Source organism: Rhinopithecus bieti, unplaced genomic scaffold, assembly GCF_001698545.2.
Source record: "Rhinopithecus bieti isolate Rb0 unplaced genomic scaffold, ASM169854v2 scaffold_3878, whole genome shotgun sequence".
Lineage (NCBI taxonomy): Eukaryota > Metazoa > Chordata > Mammalia > Primates > Cercopithecidae > Rhinopithecus > Rhinopithecus bieti.
Genome location: NW_016805059.1, coordinates 7515716 through 7537569, shown reverse-complemented (window position 1 = coordinate 7537569; position 21854 = coordinate 7515716). Strand labels below are relative to the sequence as shown.

The 21854-nt window shown below is 36.9% G+C and overlaps 1 protein-coding gene across 1 annotated transcript in view; it reads right to left on the bottom strand.

Moving 5' to 3' along the window:
- Nucleotides 1-21854, bottom strand: part of LRBA (LPS responsive beige-like anchor protein) — a 621489-nt gene that overhangs the window by 431544 nt on the left and 168091 nt on the right. The window contains exons 23-30 of the mRNA XM_017871033.1: nt 19376-20437; nt 18215-18393; nt 16925-17078; nt 16315-16495; nt 11550-11671; nt 10998-11105; nt 3732-3891; nt 141-582 (exon numbers count right to left, since the gene is read on the bottom strand). Of these exons, the coding sequence (XP_017726522.1) occupies nt 141-582; nt 3732-3891; nt 10998-11105; nt 11550-11671; nt 16315-16495; nt 16925-17078; nt 18215-18393; nt 19376-20437 (2408 nt within the window). The remainder of the gene's footprint in view (nt 1-140; nt 583-3731; nt 3892-10997; nt 11106-11549; nt 11672-16314; nt 16496-16924; nt 17079-18214; nt 18394-19375; nt 20438-21854) is intronic.

The following is a 21854-nucleotide window of genomic DNA, read 5'->3' as shown; positions in this document are numbered from 1 at the left end:
AGCTATTGGAAGTTAAGTTCTGAGGGAGTGAAAAGTTATATGCGGATTTTTGGCTACACAGGGCGTCAGCATCCCTAATCTCCATGTTGTTCAAGGGTCAGATGTAGAAACATACCAAAATGAAAACCTATTTTCAGTACCTGTCAAAAGATCTGAACTGCACAGGTTGTTCCACAGACAGATCACCAAGGGCTCCAAGGCAGGCTGGTGGCAGAAGGGCAGGATCCACTGTGACTCCATCTGCTGGTATGTTAACCAAGCTTCGGAGAATGTCTTTCACATTGACATTTTTTGAAACCGAAACTGACGGCGTAGCCTTAGTGTCCAACTCATTTCCTCTGTCATTTTTGGTTTCTGGAGACTTATTGACTTCTAAAGAAAGAGTAGATAGCACCTCGCTGATTGCATCTGGGCCTGCACTGACTCCAGGAGGTGCTGTGTGAGGAGTTACTTCCACATGGCTTCCTAAACCAGTGGCTGTTTCTTCCCCAATGCCTGAGTCCCTCCTTCGAGCAGATGATGTGCTTTCAGATTCTTCCACTGATGCCGTAGTTAAAGTGCTGAATGCTGCTGGTGTGATTTCTATATCACACCCAGAAACAGAAGAAATAAACAAAAATTTAGTACTAATTTTTAAAAGGTATATTCAATCCTAATAGCTATCTACTGTTTTGAATTATGAAATACATCATGTTCTAAAAGAGTAAAACCTAATTACATATTCTATAAAATGTACTGAGTGGATACACCTATTATCAAGAGACATAGTATAATAAAATAAATAAATACTTGCAAAAATTATCTAAAGTAATGGGTAGCAATACAAGGTCGAAAGTCATTGGCCATAAGAAAAAGTCTACAATCTGTGTGTGTGTGTGTGTGTGTGTGTGTCTGTTGCCCAGGCTGGAGTACAGTGCTGTGATCTAGGCTCACTGTAGCCTTGACCTCCTAGGCTATCCTCCCACCTAAGACTCTCAAGTAGCTGAGACCCCAGGTGTGTGCCAACACATCTGGCTAATTTTTCTATTTTTTTGTAGAGATGAGGTTTCACCATGTTGCCCAGGCTAGTCTCGAACTCCTGAGCTCAAGCAATCTACCAGCCTAGGCCTCCCAAAGTGCTAGGATTACAGGCATGCACCACCACGCCTGGCCCAAGTCCACAATCTTTAGGATAAAATAAAAAGCTCTACCTCAAACATGGTTACTGCAGCTGGAAAACTTGTTACCTCTTCTACAAGCATAAATAATTCAATGATCCTTAAAATCCAGTTCAACGAGGAATGCCTCCTTTTCTATTTAATTCTCACTCCCTTTAATCAGGGTTTCAACCCATTCTTGCAAAAATGGTCTTATCAAGGTCACCAAAAAATCTTCATCTTGCTAACTCCAATGGTCAGTTTTCAGTCCTAACAGGACTTCACATAACAGCAGCAGCTAATTATTCCCTCCAACTAGACAATGCTTCCTTTCCTCAGCTTGCAGGACACCATTCTCTTTTTGTTTTCCTTGTACTACCTCACTGATTGTTCCTTTTTAACATCTCTCACCTCTTTTTCTCCCTGATTTCTTAAGCTGGAGGGACACAAGGCTCAGTCCTTGTTCCTCTTATGTTCTCTATCTACATTTGGTCCCTTCATGATATCATTCATTCTCCAAGTTTTAAATACCACTATCCCCCCACCAAAAAAGTCAAACTATTAAATACAACTGCTACCCTACAACTTATCTTACATGTCTAAAAAACATCTCAAACTCAACATGCTGAAAACTGAATTTCTTCTCTTTTTATCTTTCCCTGAAAATCTCTTTCACCTTTAATCTACTCCACTGTACCTTGTAATCATTTTTGACTACCTTTTCATTCACACAATGCACAGCTAATGTTTTAAAATCCTGTTTTTTCTACCACTAAGACATATCCAGAATCTGACTGCCTCTCACCATCTCTAGTTGCCAACCTAATCCATCCCACCATAACTTCTTGCCTCGATTACTGATTACTGCAATATCCTCCTAACTGGTTGTGGAGGAGGGTTGTTTCAATAATCCCACTGCCCCATGTCTCCTGGTACTCATCCCTTGATAAGCCCTTGAAGCTGGACTAGGCTTGACTGACAATAACCAACAGGATCTGGCAAAAGCAGCAGTGGGCCAGTGCTTGGCCCACATTTTAAGAAGGTCTGGCAGCTCTTGTATTCCCAGAATCTCTGAACATCTCTGTAAGAAGTGTGGCTTATTTCTGATCTACCTTGCTGGAAAGAACATGTAGAGAGATGATATGGAGACAGATATGCTCTCCAAACTAATGAAGGAAACCAGGAATTCATTTGAGAACAAGTATCAAGGCTGCAGACATATAATCCCAGCTCAGCTGTTTTAGTCAGTCAGTCTCAGCTCTTGGAGCCATCCCACCTGAGGCACTACATACACTATTAGAAAAGTCACCTTAGATTTTCCAGACCCAGCAAACAACATCTGAAACAGGGATAAACCATGCCCACTGTGCCCTATCCAAATATAACTCAAGGAATCATGTAAGAAAGATGAAAATGGTTGTGGTCTTAGGCCACTAAACTGCAGGGTAAGGTGGTAAACAGCAGTACCTGACACTGATTATCCTTGCCCTCTATAACCTCTACACAGGATATAGAGTTACTTTTTTTTTTTTTTTTTGAAAACGGAGTCTCACTCTGTCACCCAGGCTGGAGTGCTGGAGTGGGATCTCTGCTCACTGCAACTTTTGCCTCCCAGGTTCAAGGGTTCAAGCAATTCTCCTGCCTCAGCCTCCTAAGTAGCTGGGATTACAGGCACCCACCACCACGCCCGGCTAATATTTGTATTTTTAGTAGAGATAGGGTTTTACCGTGCTGGCCAGGCTAATCTCCAACTCCTGACCTCACGTGATCCAGCTGCCTCAGCTTCCCAAAGTGCTGGATTACTGGCGTGAGCCACCACGCCCAGCCCAGAGGTATTTTTAAAAACATAAACTGTAACTCCTGTTCTCAAAACCCTCCAATGAGCTCTCATTGCCCTCAGAGAAAAATCCATACCCAATAACTCCTGGTCATTCCTTATATTTTTACCCTGCTTATTATTTTCTTTTCTTTTTTTTTTAAGCACTTTTACCACCTTCTAAAATACTATACAATTTACTTGTAACATGTACATATTTTTTATCTCCTCCCATTAGAATATAAGCTCCATAAGAACATTGATTTTTTGTTTTGTTTTAGTCATGAATATATACCCAAGTATCCAGTAGATATTGAATGAATGTCGAGTGAATAATAAATTGCCTCCTTTGGGTGGCAGCTACTTCTATAACTGCAACAGTTACTTAACTAACTATACTTTTATAACTGGCAGCTACTTTTAAAACTCCAGTTATTGTAGTTACTTGTTAATAAGTCTGTCTCTTGTAAGAGAATAGGAGTTAGTGATTCTTCACAGCAAATTAAGTCAATAAAATTTTTTGACTCTTTACTTGTATAAGATACCTTTTTCTGACTTACCTTTAATTAGATGGTTCATTTAAAGAACAAAAAAATCCCAGATGCAATTAATTACACGATATTTAAGCCAAAACATTTAGTTAATAATAAAAATATATGTATGCTCTCACTTAATTTACACATAAATGGATTTAAATTCCAGTATCAATATTTTAACCATCAAAAGTAAGTAACATTTATTTGAAATTTGGTACAAAGGAATAGAAAATGCAAACTTACCAGAGAGTGATACATTCCCATTTTCACTGCCAGTTTCCATAAATGACTGGCTATGCCTTTCATTTTGGGGTTCCAAAATGTCTCTGTACTTGGAGACCATAAGAACAGAGATAAAGTATACTACTGCCAAGGCTAAAAATTGAGCTTGTTTGCTATCCTCCTGGGAAAAAATAAATAAATAAGTTGATTATGTAACCATAAAATAACATAATTACATTTTACATCACAACGTTTAAATACAAAACATATTCACAAATCTTTCAATATACAAAGACATACCTATATAAATAATAAATTTATTAATAAACTTACTTGAGCAAACATTAGGCAAAGACTCTTAGAGAAATGTCTTTAAATGAGAGGTTTTATACTTGCAAAACATGGAGAGAAGCTAGCTCATTTTTAAAAATTATTCAATCTAAAGACGTATGTCCTAATACACACTATAATGTTAATCAAACAAATAGTAATTATAACTACATGAAACAAGTCAGATGCAGTGGCTCATACCTGTAATCCCAGTACTTTGGGGGGCCAAACCAGGCAGATCACTTAAGGTCAGGAGTTTGAGACCAGCCTGGCCAACATAGTGAAACCCCATCTCTACTAAAAATAAAAATTAGCCAGGTGTGGTGGCACATGCCTGTAATCCCAGCTACTCAGGAGCCTGAGGTGGGAGAATGGCTTGAACCCAGGAGGCAGAGGTTGCAGTGAGCCGAGATCGCATCACTGCACTCCAGTCTTGGTGACAGAGTGAGTAAGACTCCACCTCAATACATACATACATACATACATACATACATACATACATATATACGTACATACATACATGACGATATGAGGATAACTGGTTATTATCTATAATCATAAAAGCTAAAATACATAAAATTATCACAATAAAAGTGCTAAAAAATAAACATGCAGGAGAAAAAAAAAGAAGCTATTAGATACAGAATATGATGTCAAAGGAATTCCTTCTTTTCTTTTTTGAGACAGGGTCCTACTCCATCATCCAGGCTGCAGTACAATGGCACAATCATAGCTCACTGTACCCCTGAACTCCCGTGCTCAAGAGATCTTCTCGCCTCAGCCTCCCAAGTAGCTAGGACTACAGGAATACACCACCACACACAGTTAATTTTTGTTTTTTAATTTCTTGAAGAGACAGGTTCTTGTTATGTAGCTCAGGCTGGTCTCCAACTCCTAGCCTCAAGCAATCCTCCTGACTTGGCCTCCCAAAGCACTGGGATTATAGGTGTGAGCTCCCACACCTGACCACAAAGAAATTTTTGAGAGTATTTTAAACAGTACAAACAATTATGTATCAGGATTAAAAATAAAGTATGAGAAAGTAGACAAATTAGACTGACCTCTTGAAGGGCCTAGGCTCCATTCTAGCTCTACCGGTCACCTATGTATCTGTATATCACTGACCTCTTCATCTAGTCAAATTCCCCATCTTCAAGGAGAACCTACACACATCACTATTCTACGAACTTTCCCAAATAGGTTTGAACTTGTTAATTTAAAGAAAAAACTCAAGGTTATGCATCAAACTCTGAAAAGCAAAGGCTCAAGTAGAAGGTAAATTTAAAATTTAAAATAAGAACATGAAGAACACTGTTCCCTATCAGATATGAATACAGGCATACCATGGAGATACCACAGGTTTAGTTCCGGACCACTGCAGTAAAGTGGCTATCACAATAAAGTGAGTCACACAAATATTTTGGTTGCCGAGTGTATATAAAAGTTACATTTACACTACACTGTAATCTATTAATTGTACAACAGCATTATATCTAAAACAAAAATGCACATACCTTCATTTAAAATACTTTATTGCTTAAAAATGCTAACAATTATCTGACCCTTCAGTGAGTTACAATCTTTTTGCTAGTAGAAGGTTGTGTCTCCATGTTCATGGATGTTGACTGATGGGTGAGGGTGGTAACTGCAGCAATCTCTTAAAATAAGACAACAAACTTTGCCACAGTAACTGAATCTTTTTTTCACAAAAGATTTTTCTGTAGCAAGCAATGCTGTTTGATATCATTTTACTCACAGGATTGAACCCTACTAATGCTTTATCAAACACATTTAGGTAATATTCTAAATCCTTTATCATTTCAACAATGTTCACAGTATCTTCATCATGAGTGGATTCCACTGCAGGAAACCACTTTCTTTGCTTATCCATAGGAAGCAACTCTTCATTTGTTGGAGTATTATCATGAGATTGTAGCAATTCAATCACATGTTTAGGCTCTGCTTCTCTTTCTGATTCTCTTGCTATTTCCACCACATCAGCAGTGACTTCCTCCATGGAAATCATGAACTCCTCAAAGTCATCCATGAGAATTGGAATCAATTTCTTCCAAACTCCTGTTAACACTGATATGTGGATTTCTTCCCGTGAATCACATGGGTTCTTCATGGTATCTACGATAGTGGATGAATTCCAGAAGATTTTCCATTTACTTTGCCCAGATCCATCAAAGGAATTACTATCTATAGCAGCTACAGTCTAATAAAATTTATGTATTAAATAATAAGACGAAGTATTTCTTAAATAGTAAGTCAAATGACTCTTAATCCATAAACTGCAAAATGAATATTTCACTAACAAGCATGAAAATAACATGAATCTCCTTGTATATCTGATCAGAGCTCTTGGGTGACCAGGTTTATTATCAATGAGCAGTAATAATTTGAAAAGACTCTTTTCTTCAAACAGGTCTCAATAGTGGGCTTACAACATTCAGTAAGCCATGCTGTAAACAGATGCACTATTACCCAGGCTTTGCCATTCCATTTATAGAGCGCAGGCAGAGTAGATTTGGCATAACTCTTAAGGGTCCCAGGATTTTCAGAATGATAAATGTGCATTGGCTTTAACTTAAAGTCACCAGCTGTATTAGTCCCTAACAAGAGAATCAGCCTGTCCTTGGTAACACTGAAGCCAGGCATTGACTTCCTGGTAGCTAGGAATGTTGTAGGATGGTATCTTCTTCCAATAAAAGGTGTTTTGTCCACAGTGAAAATCTGTTGCTTAGTAGCTACCTTCATCCCTTTCTTAGCTAGCTCTTCTGAACTTAGTGCTTCACCTTGTACTTTTCTGTTATGGAGACGGCTTCTTTCCTTAAACTTTATGAACCAACCTCTGCTAGCTTCACTTTTCTTCTGCAGCTTCCTCACTTCTCTCGGCCTTTACAGAATTGAAGAGAGTTAGAGCCTTGTCTGAAACAGGCTTTGGCCTAAGCAAACAGTGTGGCTGGTTTGATCTTTTATACAGACCACTAAACCTTTCTTCAACTTAACAGTATAAAGCTGTTTTACTTCTTATCAGTCATTTGCTAACTGGAGTAATCGTTTACTTTTAATTTCCTTTAAGAACTTTGCATTTGTATTCACAACTTGGCTAAACGTTTGGCACAAGAAGCCCAGCTTTTGGCCTGTATCAGCTTTTGATATATCATCCTCACTAAGCATAATCATTTCTAGCATTTTATTTAAAGTGAGAGACATGAGAGGCCAATGTAGGGCTATTAATTGACCTCACTGCAATATTGCTGTGTTTCAGGGAATAGAGAGACAGGGGAATGGCCCCTCCCAAGGAGAGGAGGAGAGATGGGAATGGCCAGTTCGTAGCACACTCAGATATTTATTAAGTTGTAATAAGTTTTAAGACTGTCTTAAATGGGTGTGATTTGTGGTGCCCCAAGACAATTACAATAGTACCAGCAAAGATCACTGATGACAGATCACCATAACAGATAAATAATAATAATGAAAAGGTTTGAAATATTGTAAGAATTACCAATATATGATATAAAGACATAAAGTAAGCACATGCTGTTGGATGAATAGCACAGATAGACTAGCTCGACACAGAGTTGCCAAACAGCATCAATTTGTAAAAAATCCAGTAATCAGCAATGTGCAATAGCAAAGCACAATAAAATAAGGCATGTCTGTAAATGGAAACTAATGGTAAAACTAATGAGACTAACAGTTAATACTTAATGTCAAAAAATTTGGATATAATCAGTTTCAGAGAAACAGAAGATAGGCTCGATTTGAACATATCCACTTGATGCAATTCTTCAACATATTTGTAATCCATGATCTGACAAAATGTATGGTATTTTGCAGGTTCATGTGTAATGACTTCTTAGTCTGTTGAAAAAAATAAAGGTTCATTTGTCTTTTTTATAAACCACCCCTTTTCTCTAGGCATAGCCATGTTCTTCTGCCACACAATTCTGCCATCTAATAACTGCTGCTAATGACATTAATATTCAAAATGCAGACAAATAATTTACTTGTCCTTAACTTCTTAGTCCGTTATAAATTAGTTATGCCAATCTAAATCCTTATTTAGCCCATTAATATGTTCAATGTTTACTAACTACCACATGAACTTTACAGTATATGCCCGATTTTTGGCCTCAAATAAAAAATATCCCATAAATCTTTTACATTTAAATCCTAACTCCTGAAATAAATTTGCTTTCCATTGTAGCTGTCATTTATTGAATATTTACTGTATGCCAGGCACTGTGCTATGTATTTCACATATATTTTTATTAGCAAACTTGAACAAGATAAGGCTTAGAGAAGCAACTTACTTAAGGATATATAGTATGTAAAAAAGCAAATCTGAACTCAGATTAGGGTGATTAAAAACCTTAGCTCTTAACCTCAAGGTAGAAATTTCTTTATGTCCTCGATCTTAGGTCATTTCCTTTTTTCTTTCTATTTTTTAAATTTTTTTATTTTATTTTACTTATTTATTTTTATTTTTATTTATTTATTTATTTTTTTTGAGACGGAATCTCACTCTGTTGCCCAGGCAGAGCACAGTGACCGGATCTCAGCTCACTGCAAGCTCCACCTCCCGGGTTTACGCCATTCTCCTGCCTCAGCCTCCCGAGTAGCTGGGATTACAGGCACCCGCCACCTCGCCCGGCTAGTTTTTTGTATTTTTTAGTAGAGACGGGGTTTCACCGTGTTAGCCAGGATGGTCTCGATCTCCTGACCTTGTCATCCGCCCGCTTCAGTCTCCCAAAGTGCTGGGATTACAGGCCTGAGCCACTGCGCCCGGCCAGTCATTTCCTTTTTCATCAAAGGTTCCCTTTTTTCCCTAAAGAGGCTAAACTCTAGCATGTAAAATATAGTGTTTTCTTTTTTTCTAAAACTCCTATAAGGTGATTATATAACTTTTATAATCACAAAATACTTAAAATTATTTATCACTTTCAGTAATCATGTAGTAAAAGAGATATTCTAATTCTGTTTGGAGAATATTGTAATATAATAACTGGTTAGAAGGTTTTACAAGAGCCAAATCATCCAGAGGCACTGTGAAGAGTTCGGATTCCATTTAACCACTAAAAGATGGTATTAGAGAATTCTGAAAGAAAAATAGTAACATCATCTATTCCAGTTTGTTTGTTTGTTTAAGAGACAGGGTCTTGCTCTGTCGCCCAGGCTGGAGTGTAGTGACACAATCACAGCTCACAGTAACCTTGACCTCCTAGGCTCCAGCGATCCTCCCCAACTCAGCCTCCCAAGTAACTAGGACTAGAGGCATGTGCTACCACATGTGGCTAATTCTATTCTAGATTTTTAAAGATCATTCTAGGAAATATAAAGTTATGGACAACAGACTCAGAACCTGCCCAATGGGAAACAAGTGAACAGAGGAGAAAACAGCAACATTTGGTCCTCAAATTGATCACATTCAAAGGATTCCAGGGGGAAAAAAAGTTGATGCCTTCTTAATTAAAGGAATAATAACAGCTACTAGAGAACTGAGATCTAAGAAGGTAGTACAGCCTTTTAGTTAAGATCAAAATTTCAAGAGTCAAATTCCCTAAGTCCTAAACTCACTTTCACCTCTTACTAATTGTATAATCTTAAGCACATTACTTCAATATTGCTAATTCCCTCACAGAATTATTGTGAGAATTAAACATACATATACAGCAGCGGTCCCCAACCTTTTTGGCACAAGGGACTGGTTTCACAGAAGACAATTATTCCATGGACCTGTGGGGGGTAAGAGGTGGGGTGGGGGTAGGGGGTATGGTTTCAGGATGATTCAAGTGCATTACATTTATAACTAGATTCTCATAAGGAACGCACAACCAAGATCTGTCGCATGCACAGTTCACAATAGGGTTCATGCTCCTATAAGAATCTAATGCTCCTGCTGATCTGACAGGAGGCGGAGCTCAGATTCACTCCTCACCCTCTGCTCACCTCACCTCCTGCTGTGCAGCCTAAGTGCATATCAGTGGTCTGGGGGTTGGGGACCCCTGATAAGAGTATCCAGTATTATGTTTAATACACAGTAAGTATTCAATACTATTAAGTAGTGATAATACTCCAAATTCTACATGTGTATAAAAACCTAGTCAAGAACTAAAGAGAACCAAACTATTGAAAAAAAAAAAGGAGGGGAAAAAGAAAAATTGAGGTTAGAAAGTTTATAAGAAATATACATGTAAAACATATAGTAAGTGTTCAACTAATATTTACTAATGATAATATTCCAAATGCTGACGAGTGCAATTACAAATTAATTTTACTTCCATCTTTATATTTTCTATATGACTTTAAATTTTCTACATAAGAATTAGCAATGTTTTCTATCAAAATCAGCTGAAACAAAACTGTTTTCATCTTTAGAAAATCAGAAACACCAAACTGAGAGCAAAATTTCATCATGCACCTTTTTATCACATTAGTATACCTTTGAGGAAAAAATATCCAATATTCAGTAAAATAACATGCCACTCAGAAGTTGAATATTTTATTACATTCAGAGCATCAATTTTAGAATTAGGACTGGTAGGTTCGAATCCTGATTTTATCACTGTTTATCAACATTAGCTTAGAGATGTTACTCAAGCTCTATGTGCCTCAGATTATTCATCTATAAAATGGAAATTACAATAGTACAGCTCAAGAAGTTGTTGGACTTAATGAATACATGTATAGTACTTAGACTGCTGACTATGTAATAATGCATTATTCCTTTTAATATCATTACACTGATCTACTAGCTCCCTTTACATAAACTATCCTTTCTAATCTTGTCATTGTTTCTAAAATCACTGTCAAAAGAACTGGTTTCTAGACCTTTCTATCTCTGTTACACTATTTGATATCACAAAGAATTTTTAATCTCAATATATTAGGCCTAAGAGGAAATATGCAACAGTTAAGAGAGAACGTGAAAGAAATATTGTAACTTACTATGTCTCTGAAAACAACTGCCCTTAGTCGATTAATATCCATGTCCTGTAGAAGTTTGTCAAGATCTCTTACTGGAGATATACCGCCAGTCACAATGTCCACCGGACTCTATTTAAGATTTTTTAAAAAATGTATATATATACACATATACACATTACACAGATATACTTTAAAAATAAACACAGTATTCCAAGAACCAGAAAAGCAAAGTTATAGCATTCCTTTCCCCACTTTGTGTGTATGCTTCTTTCTCCTTTGAGGGGTTGGGGAGAGAGGTGGAGAAAGATGGCATACAGGAAAAAATGACATATTTGAAGAAAAAAGCATCACAGAAACAAGAAAAGTAAACATCGGGAAAAGGAGACAAGATTAAGTATAAACAAATCTTTATTGTATATTTAAACACAAATATTTGAATGTTATGTCCAGGCCTAAAGTAACTATTTTAATCTCTGCCAGACTTATTTAACTTTATGTTGAAATGAGCAAATAAAAATCTTAATTGTAAAATAGGAGTATGCTTTTTGAAAATTAATTAATCTGTATACTTACCTTCGCTGCAGATTTCCCTAAGGGAATAAGGCTATGTATTGTTTTCAAGGCTTTATCTCCCCTAGTTTTCAGTTGTGAATGCTGTTGACACTCCAAACAATTCCTTACTGCTACGGCACAAACTGTAATTTATTTTAAGGAAAAGATTAGGAAAGATAAGTTAATATTTAAGATTATAGAAGTGAAAAACATCAACTACACGATATGATTTACATAAGATTTTATTCAAAACAGATGACATTCAGCTTATTCGTAAAATGTCCCTAGACTTTATCGCCTAGTGTTGGCTGTCTGATATTGTTAGCTTCCATGCTATGGCCCAGTTAAGCTTTAGGGAGGCAGCATGGCCCAGTGGTCTAAACCTTTAGGGTTTGCTGAAAGGAAATCAGTTCAGGAATCTTAAAAATAGGCTACTGTTTCTTAGATCTCAACTAAGCTAGCTGGGACAATCTTTTATTAAGAAAAGGATGGAGAATAAAAGAATTGAAATAAATGGAAAAAAATAGGGAACAAAGCACATTACCATGAACTAGTCTAGGTAATAATCTTCTACCACCATCATTAAAGTAAATTAGTTAAACCAGAAACTTTGAGGTTTTTCTTATATTGTATCATTACAGCATATTAATTGAGACTGATAGGGGATATAGCTTTTCTAAGAAGCTCTATAGGGTCCAGCATTTACTAGCTTTCATTAAAACTGCTTAGAAACTGGGAGACAGGAAAAGGAATTTGATTAATATACAGTCTAAAATTACCTAAGGCTCCCACAAATCAGGCAGTTAGATTAATTAGAAATTAATTTTTGGATTTTAAATGATGAATTACATCATGTACCCTTCACTATGAATTGCTTGATACCATGTAATCATTTAAATTCCCTCCAAATCTGTAGCACTCAAGGTACTTAAACTGAGCAAAGGAGCGAGAGCAAATTAGGAACAAAATAGCAAACTTAAGTGAGGACTTCACAGAGAATCACTGGTGTATCACATGGCTAGCAGGCATGAGAATTTAGAAAGAAAGTGTTCTGAAAGGTGCCCAAAGAGAGCAATAAAAGTTGAAAGAAAGGAAGGAGGGAACAAGTGGAGGGAAGACAGAATCGGGAATACAACTTTGTCAAATTTGGTATCAGACCCAAGAAATATTTTACTTTGTCAAATTTGCTATCAGACCCAGGAAATACTTTCCATACAATCTTTTTCACAAGTTGCATAAAATCAAATTTGGATCTGTACTACAAAGTTAAAAATCACACCTCATTTCCTGGTTTGAATCAGTTATTCTTATTGTTGCCATCCTAACTTCTAACCCCAAACTCAGGAAACAACAGGAATGAGGACACCAGTGTCCATCAACAGATAACTAGATAAAAAAATGTGGTATATATACACAATGAAATACTATTCAGCCACAAAAAAGAAAGAAAGAAATGTGTTTTGCAGCAATATGGATGGAAGTGGAGATCATTATCTTAAGTGAAACAAGTCAGACATAGAAAGACAAATATTGTATGTTCTCACTTATAAGTGGGAGCTAAATAGTGTGCACACACGGATGTGGGGAGTATAATGATTGAAAATGGAGACTCAGGCTGGGCATGGGGCTCACACCTGTAATCCCAGCACTTTGGGAGGCCGAGGCGGGTGGATCACGAGGTCAGGAGATCCAGACCACCCTGGCCCACAGGGTGAAACCCCGTCTCTACTAAAAATGCAAATAATTAGCTGGGTGTGGCCGGGCGCGGTGGCTCAAGCCTGTAATCCCAGCACTTTGGGAGGCCGAGACGGGTGGATGACGAGGTCAGGAGATCGAGACCATCCTGGCTAACACGGTGAAACCCCGTCTCTATTAAAAAATACAAAAAACTAGCCGGACAAGGTGGCGGGCGCCTGTAGTCCCAGCTACTCGGGAGACTGAGGCAGGAGAATGGCGTAAACCCGGGAGGTGGAGCTTGCAGTGAGCTGAGATCCAGCCAGTGCACTCCAGCCTGGGCAACAGAGCGAGACTCCATCTCAAAAAAAAAAAAAAAAGAATTAGCTGGGTGTGAAGTAGTCCCAGCTACTCAGGAGGCTGAGATAGGGGACTCACTTGAACCCAGAAGGCAGAGATTGCAGTGAGCCGAGATCTTGCCACTGCACTCCAGCCTGGCGACAGAGTAAGGCTCCATGTCAAAAAAAAGAAGAAAGAAAGAAAGAGGAAGAGGGAGAGAGAACAACGTATATTATTCATGTGATGGATACCCTAAAAGCCCTAACTTCACCACTAAGCAATCCATGTATGTAACAAAATTGTACTTGTACCCCACAAATTTATACAATTTTTTAAAAAATGATATCACATGTTTGGACTGTTACTTTGCTTACTATACTCTACTAAATGATCTTGGACAAGTCATTTTTAAGTCTCATTTCCATATATAGAACAGACTGTACTGGGGTAGATTAAATTATCTTTTAATTCTTTCCATGGCTATGAAAAACTAGGAACAAAGAGTATTTCCCTAGCCTCTGAATCTGATTATTCTTGAGTAAAGCTTTGCTAGTATAGCCTTGTACTTTTACTTCTAGAAATGTACTCTTTCTAGGAAATTGAAAAGGCTTTGAAAATGGCACACGTGGAGCAATAAAGTCTAAATATTTTAATTATAATACTAATAAAGAAGTATACTAATAGAAAGATTAAAGAAGTATATACTACAATAGAAAGAGTAGGAGCACTAGTTAGACAAAAGTATAGTACTGAAATTCTACCTTCACCAATTAGAGCTTTTCAGCTATAGGTAAGTTTCCCAATTTCTTTTATCTTCAATTTCCTCATGAATAAAAAGGACAAAATTGTCACCGTGAAAATCAACAATTGCCGGGCGCAGTGGCTCACGCCTGTAATCCCAGCGCTTTGGGCGGCCGAGACGGGCGGATCACGAGGTCAGGAGATCGAGACCATCCTGGCTAACACGGTGAAACCCCGTCTCTACTAAAAAAATACAAAAAACTAGCCGGGCGAGGTGGAGGGCGCCTGTAGTCCCAGCTACTCAGGAGGCTGAGGCAGGAGAATGGCGTAAACCCGGGAGGCGGAGCTTGCAATGAGCTGAGGTCCGGCCACTGCACTCCAGCCTGGGCGACAGAGCCAGACTCTGTCTCAAAAAAAAAAAAAAGAAAGAAAATCAACAATGACAAATGACAATAGTCAATAAATGATGGCTTTTGTTATGCTCACAATTAGAATGTCTCTTAAATTTTAAAACAACTATCTATAGATTGTTATTCCAAGTTATTTAGAATAGCTGGATATACCATTGATTATTAAATATAAAATACTTGGAATTTTACATTTAAACTAAATACTATTAAATACTTTGAATAGCATTTTGAGTAAAAATTATACTTGTGGTGAAAAGCACAGGTATACATTAGTTTATGTAACAGATATTCTTGCTAAATATGAAAAATACATCATTAACTAGATTTTCCACTTCCATGTATGTTTTCATAGGTGCTTTATCTCTTCATATGACCATGGCTCCTAATGGTTTGCTTCCATTTTTTGTGACTTCTCTCCTCACCACTTTCTCTTCATTTAATAATCAAATCATTTAACAAAGTCTCGGTATTTACAACTATATAGAAAGTTACGCAAAAAAAGTTTTGTTTTTTTCCTTTTTGTTTCACCTAAGAAGTCCAGTTAACACTAAAAGTCATTTCATGTTTTCTACTTTTACCTAGGGAAGAAGTGTTTCCAGGAGGAAGAGAAGAGAGATTTCATGATTTTATTAACTGCTTTAACAAATTACCACAGCTTTTTTGTATAAAGGCTGTACTTGAATGATGCTAGTTTCTAATATTGTTATTCAAGTGTGTTTGTAAGAGAAGCAGCATCAACATCACCTGGGACTTGGTAGTCAATTTTAGGCCTCACCCTAGACTTCTATAACCTTTCCTTTTTGGGACAGAGTCCTGCTAAGTTGCCCAGGCTGCAGTGCACGATCCTGGCTCACTGCAATCTCCACCTCCCAGATTGGCTCACTGCAATCTCCACCTCCCAGATTCAAGTGATTCTGCTGCCTCAGCCTCCCAAGTAGCTGGGATTACAAGTGTGCACCACCACACCTGGTTAATTTTTGTATTTGTAGTAAAGACGGGTTTCACCATGTTGGCCAGGCTGGTCTCGAATTCCTGACCTCAGGTGATCTGCTCACCTTGGCCTCCCAAAGTGCTGGGATTACAGGTGTGAGCCACCACACCCAGCCTAGACCTATATAATCTAATCTGCATTTTAACAAGATCATCAAATTTATGAATCACCTTGTGTTTTTTAATCATCTTACGTTTATGTATCTCCTTAAAATTTCAGAAGCACTACTTTAGAGCAAAATGAGATAGGGGAGCACCTCTAATTCCAGCTACTAGGAAGGATGAGGAGGTGGGATCACTTGAGCCCAGGATTTTGACACTAGCCTTGGCAACAAAGCAGAACCACCATCTCAGGGAGAAAAAAGAAAAAATAATAAAAATTAAAAGGACAGGGGAGAGCGGAAACTCCTGACCAAAATCACCTTAGTAAATTTTTCAAAATACATCCTCCTTCTTCCCCATCCAACCTACCAACTACTACTATGTACATTAAAAGGTACATTAAAAAGTAACATACGACAAATTAGCTAACACATATTTTCTCACCAACAGAAGATGGATAATTTTCAGTGTCATCTCTGAATTACTGAAAATTTCTTTTAGTAAATTCCCAACGGTTTTTAACAGCTCACCTAGTCGGAGACACTGCCGCAAAATTCCTCCAGATGACATACTTTTTTCAGCTTCAATTTCAGTAAAGCCAAGAGAACTTGCAAATATAAGCACATCCACAAGGCTAATTAGCCTCTGCAAAAATGTCACAGAGGCTTCTATTGAAAGGCCTTGAGTAGGTTCAATATTTTCCAGTTCATGCTGTAAAGAATACAGTTTGACATTTATATATATATATATATTCTGAAAAAAAATAATTTTACCAGATATAGTCCTAAATTTTATAAATTGTATAAGAAGTCAGACTTTCAGAAACCTAGTAACACAGAGTGATTTATACTTCTTATTTCATCTAAAAAGGGCAGGGGATGAGGAGGAGCAACAGAAACATGCAGGTGAAACATCATGAACCATATTCTTCACTAGCTGACTCATACTTAGGGAATCAACATTCTCTCTAGTTCTTTCATTACTAGAACAGATTCTAAGGTCCTCTCAAGTAAAAGATCCTATTGTTTTTTATTTATAGCACCTATGATGCATAGTAACCACCACATATAAGTTTTAGTCAATAAAGTTGCATAACACTTATGTTTTCACACCAATTTTATATAGTAATTAAGTGCTTACTGTAGCCGATGTAGCAGCTGAAAGCAATGGCAGTATACCCCCACAAGCCATGACCATATTGTCCATCACTTGAGAGATGAGATGAATTGTGTTGTGTACAAAGATGACATTATCACTGCTATTCACGAAGTCCATAACTGTCTTTGTTGAATGGCTGTCCAAAGATAAATGATGTTTACTGATAAAGCTAAAGGAAGGAAATCACAGTTTGCCTACTTGAGGGAAGATAAGAAGGTGCTTTTGTTTCATCTTGAAAACTGAAGGAAGATGATGCAGCAGGCATTTGGGGGGTGTATACTTCTTCAGAAGAAACAGACCATTCCATATCAGAAGCTACTATCCATGCCCTCCTTCAGTGCTGAAACATAAATACTATTCATTTTACACTGGATATCAAAAGTTGAAGAAAATTATCCTAACTAGGAACAAAACTAAGAAATCATGTGACAAAAATAATGAGGTAAATAGTGGTAAATGTGCTATTAAAAATGAATAGTCTTCTGCAATGCCTATAAAATGCTTTTAAACATAACAAGAATCTTACACAAATAAAAAGAAATAAATTAGGTACCTTTAAAATCATAAATCATACAATGGAGGATAATTTGAAGTACACAGATTTTTTTAAGGCTAAAAATACACTGGAAATACTGATAATGTTATACCAATTTTTTGTTTTTTGAGACAGAGTCTCGCTCTGTTGCCCAGGCTGGAGTGCAGTGGCACAATCTCGGCTCACTGCAAGCTCCACCTCTCGGGTTCATCACATCATTCTCCTGCCTCAGCCTCCCGAGTAGCTGGCACTACAGGCGCCCACCACCACTCCTAGCTAATTTTGTATTTTTAGTAGAGACAGGGTTTCACCTTGTTAGCCACGATGGTCTGAATCTCTTGACCTTGTGATCCGCCCGCATCAGCCTCCCAGAGTGCTGGGATTACAGGCTTGATCAACTGCGCCCAGCCTATACCAATTATTTTTTAATACTTCTAGTAATAAACCAGCTTGATAGACCTACCTTCTGGTGAATTCCATGTCATAAAATTGCTACAGGAAATCTACGACAGATTTTTTAAAAGAGAAATCTCTACTTTTCACATTTTGTAATCCAGATACGGATTCCATTTTATAATGGAGAATAAAAGTTAATTCAGTAAAACCCTACCACAGAATAATTTCTATTCTACTTTTTAACCAAATGTCTGGAATTAATTACAAAGTGTTTCTACAGATTTCTTTGAAAATCAAGACTAGGTTTATATACATCTTCCATAATAAACATATAGACAAACCTTCTCCACATCTGTATATCTGTTTCTATTGAAAATAATAGATCAGTGAGCAAACGTTGATGCATCTGAGACCAGTTGAACTCAGGAATACGAAACATAGTAGATCTGGAATCCCTCCTTTGTCCATTAACTGCATCTGGTGCTATTCCTTGCCCTGGCTGCTCATGTTGCCTTGATATCTAATACAGAAAATTTAAAAAGTAATAAAATAGGTTCAACTTCAGCAGGAGGCTTTAGCAATGTAAATAATTTAGTAGCTTCTATGCAATTCATCTACCACATTTTTAAGACACTATAAGAACCAAATTAGAGAGAGAAAAATTATCAATGAGTAATAACATTAATATTTTAGTATATGTAAGCAAAGCTATCAAAAGTGCGAAACTACCGCAATTCGAAAGTAATTAGCTTGGAACCATGTTAAGCATTACCACTACGTAGCATTTTATAAAGGAATCAAGTAACAGTTCTTAGTTTTTAGCCTTAGACTAAAAGAAAGTCAGTATTTAAAACCTAAGTAGCATCTGGATTATGAAGTGGCTAGAATGAAGAATAAAAACAGAGATAACATAATGAAGAACCAACCAACAAAAACAAAAAAAAGGAAGGCGGGATAGAGGATAAGAATTGAATAAAGTGGAAAATGACAACATGCTACCAAGCATTGTCTCATGGGTCACTCTGAGATACAGACAGAGGAGAAGGCTGTGCCTCTAGATCTCAGAAAGGCTCCTCTCTCTTATAGACTTCATAAGACACTTCTAAATCACATGCTTGGCAACTAAAATTATACACTGGCAGGTAGGTGGCCCTAGAGTTTGCTGGAAAACTAATGTACTAGGATTGGGTTAGTCAAATAAAAGGTATAATGCAAGTGTTTCCAATATTTGTTTTATAAACTAAAATTATACCAATCCTTCAAAGTGGTAACTTTTGGTGAGGTTATGGTAAAAATAATAATAAAAGCTGTCATTTAATGAACTCACAGTCACTGTCAAACACTGTGCTAACGATCTGAAATACAATCTTCACATTCATTGCATTTATTTAATTGCAAATAGCATGTGAACCAAATTCAAAATAAAATAAATTTAAGTATATACACATGCTCTGTTTTAACTCAGTGCAAAAATACTTGAAGACGATAATATATAAAATCACCTCAAGCACATGTCGATGAGGCTGAGGTGTTTCCACATTTGTACTGGCCTTCAACTCCAGCCTCTCAGTATCTGTAGCAACACTGGAAACATCCAACTTGGCAATCTTTGGCTCAGAAGAAGAAGCCTCAGAGACACTACCATGACAATCACTAAGTAATCTGGTTTCTCCAGTGAGGTTAGTTGCTTTCTTCCCTTCCTCCAGCATCTGACCAAGGTCTGATTCTACAGCTTTTTGGGAAACAGCAGTTTCTGGTGACACCGCTGAAGACCCTGATGCTGTCATAGTCTGAATTCCAGAATCTTTGGAATCTTGAGTTTCAGCATCAGTTTGCTTTTCAGCAGCAGGTTTTCCTTCTTGAAATACTAATTTGTGATCATCACCAAACATGTCCAGTTTTTCACTGGCTTCCGATGCAGCTGGAGACAAACTGTTATCTTTGAGCTCTGTGGGTAGATTAGCTTCCTCAGTAGGACTGCCTTCTACTTTCAGTTCCACATAATCATCGTCTTCCTCTTCCTCTACTATAGACTTATCCAAGAATTCTGGCATTTCTGAAGCATCCTCTTCTGAAGGAGAACTTATAGAAGCAGTTACTTCACTGACAGTCATTGAATCTTTGCCAGTTGTTATAAAAGAATTAGAGGAAATAGTCACAGCTTCTATTAAGTCAGAAGATACCTCTAAATCACCTGCATTCCTTGTCTCATTTGTCTGTGTCTCTTCCAAAGTGCCTTCATCTGGTAACTCCTGATTTTCTTGCTCAGCTTTCATTTCTTCATAAGAAGCATTAGTAATTTGCAGTTCAATATTAGATGCAGATTCTAGTGAGCTTGTCTTCTCTATACTTGAATTTTCATTACCATTTGTGGTGAAATGAGGATAGACAGGAGAATCCTTCGTATCTGGTTGCTGGGATCCTACTGAAACATTAACATCCCTTCTAATGCCAGAGGCTGCTTGAACTGAAGTTGAAGAACACAGCCCTATTTCTTCATCAGTTTTTCCTTGCTGTTCCCTAAATATATTAGCAAGGTTTTCTTTGTGTATTTCAAAAGTGACCTAGGTGAAAAATGTACATTCAGTTAAAATATGCATGAGAAATGAACACAGAATGCAAAATATAAAGTTAAATAATTTTCAAATATATATTTTATATAATACAATAAAACGTAATTTTCCTATATTTTATTTTAGTAGAATGATAAATGTAAGTCAATCACAGAAATCTAGATATTCATTAAAAACTACAGCCAATTTTAATGTTAACCAATAGCATAGCATGAAACCACAAGAAGAATATAATTATTTAGCCTATTATTAAAGATGTATAGGAAAAGGATACACTATTCTACTGGCCACCACAACTTGTACCAGAATTTAAGTATGTACTATTGGGAAGTGCTTTATGCACTGGATAACACTTGTTTCAACTGCTATGAATACCAATTTCCCCAGGACTTGTCCGCAGGAGAGATTAAAAACATCAATTAATTATGCTCACCATTATAGTAGCTCTACATATATCTATTAAGCTACAAAACCATTATCTCACTAAGCTAATGAAAACAAATTCTTTTAGCAATGGGAGAAAAAAGATCCAGCCCTTCCTCCAAAGGTTAACCATAATTTCCAAAGTTTGGTCAAACATAGTTTGAATGTTTCAATTGATCCATCCATACATCTATTCATTCCATTTATATCTGAGTGACTACTATATATATTAGGCACCATGAATGTTCCTATGTCATGCTTTGCCTTTTACCGAAATGGAAAAAAAACTGAAAAGTACTTTTTTTTTAATTTTAGAGAGTGCCGTACTTGTTAATGTCACAAGATTTAGAATTTTTGAAATCTCTCTAAGGATTATCTCATAGCCACCAACATGTGATTTCCATTGGTGTTTCAATGGTAACCCCCATCACTCCTTGCAACAAAATGCCAGAAAAAACTATAACACATGCAGAAAGTATAAGCCTAATTATAGTTTATTTATCCCAAAAGTGTTTGTTTCTGTAATCTACATTATTATATAGAGTAAACTGAACATTCATTCAATAAATCTTTATTGAGCCATAGTATAAGAGGACGGTAGGACAATCAAGGAAGAAAAGCTGATCTTTTATCCACAAAATCAATAGGCCTTATTGAATCACAAGAGTATAGACATAGATGAAAAGCAAACAAAAGTAAAATGACTCTCAATGCAAAAGTTCCTTCTATCAATATTAACTCGCCTTTACTCATGACATATATAGAACATTCATGCCATGTGATATACCTAAAACAAAATATTCCAGGAATAAATATTTTCCTGTGAATATTTGTATTTTCCTAATTGTAACTATGTTCTTAATTCTAAAACTTAGAAATCTCTTTATAGTATTTCAACAATAAATGCATGTATGCCTCACTAAACAGTAAAATGACATAATCACATTAACAAAATATCCATTTCTTTTACATTCACAATGACAAT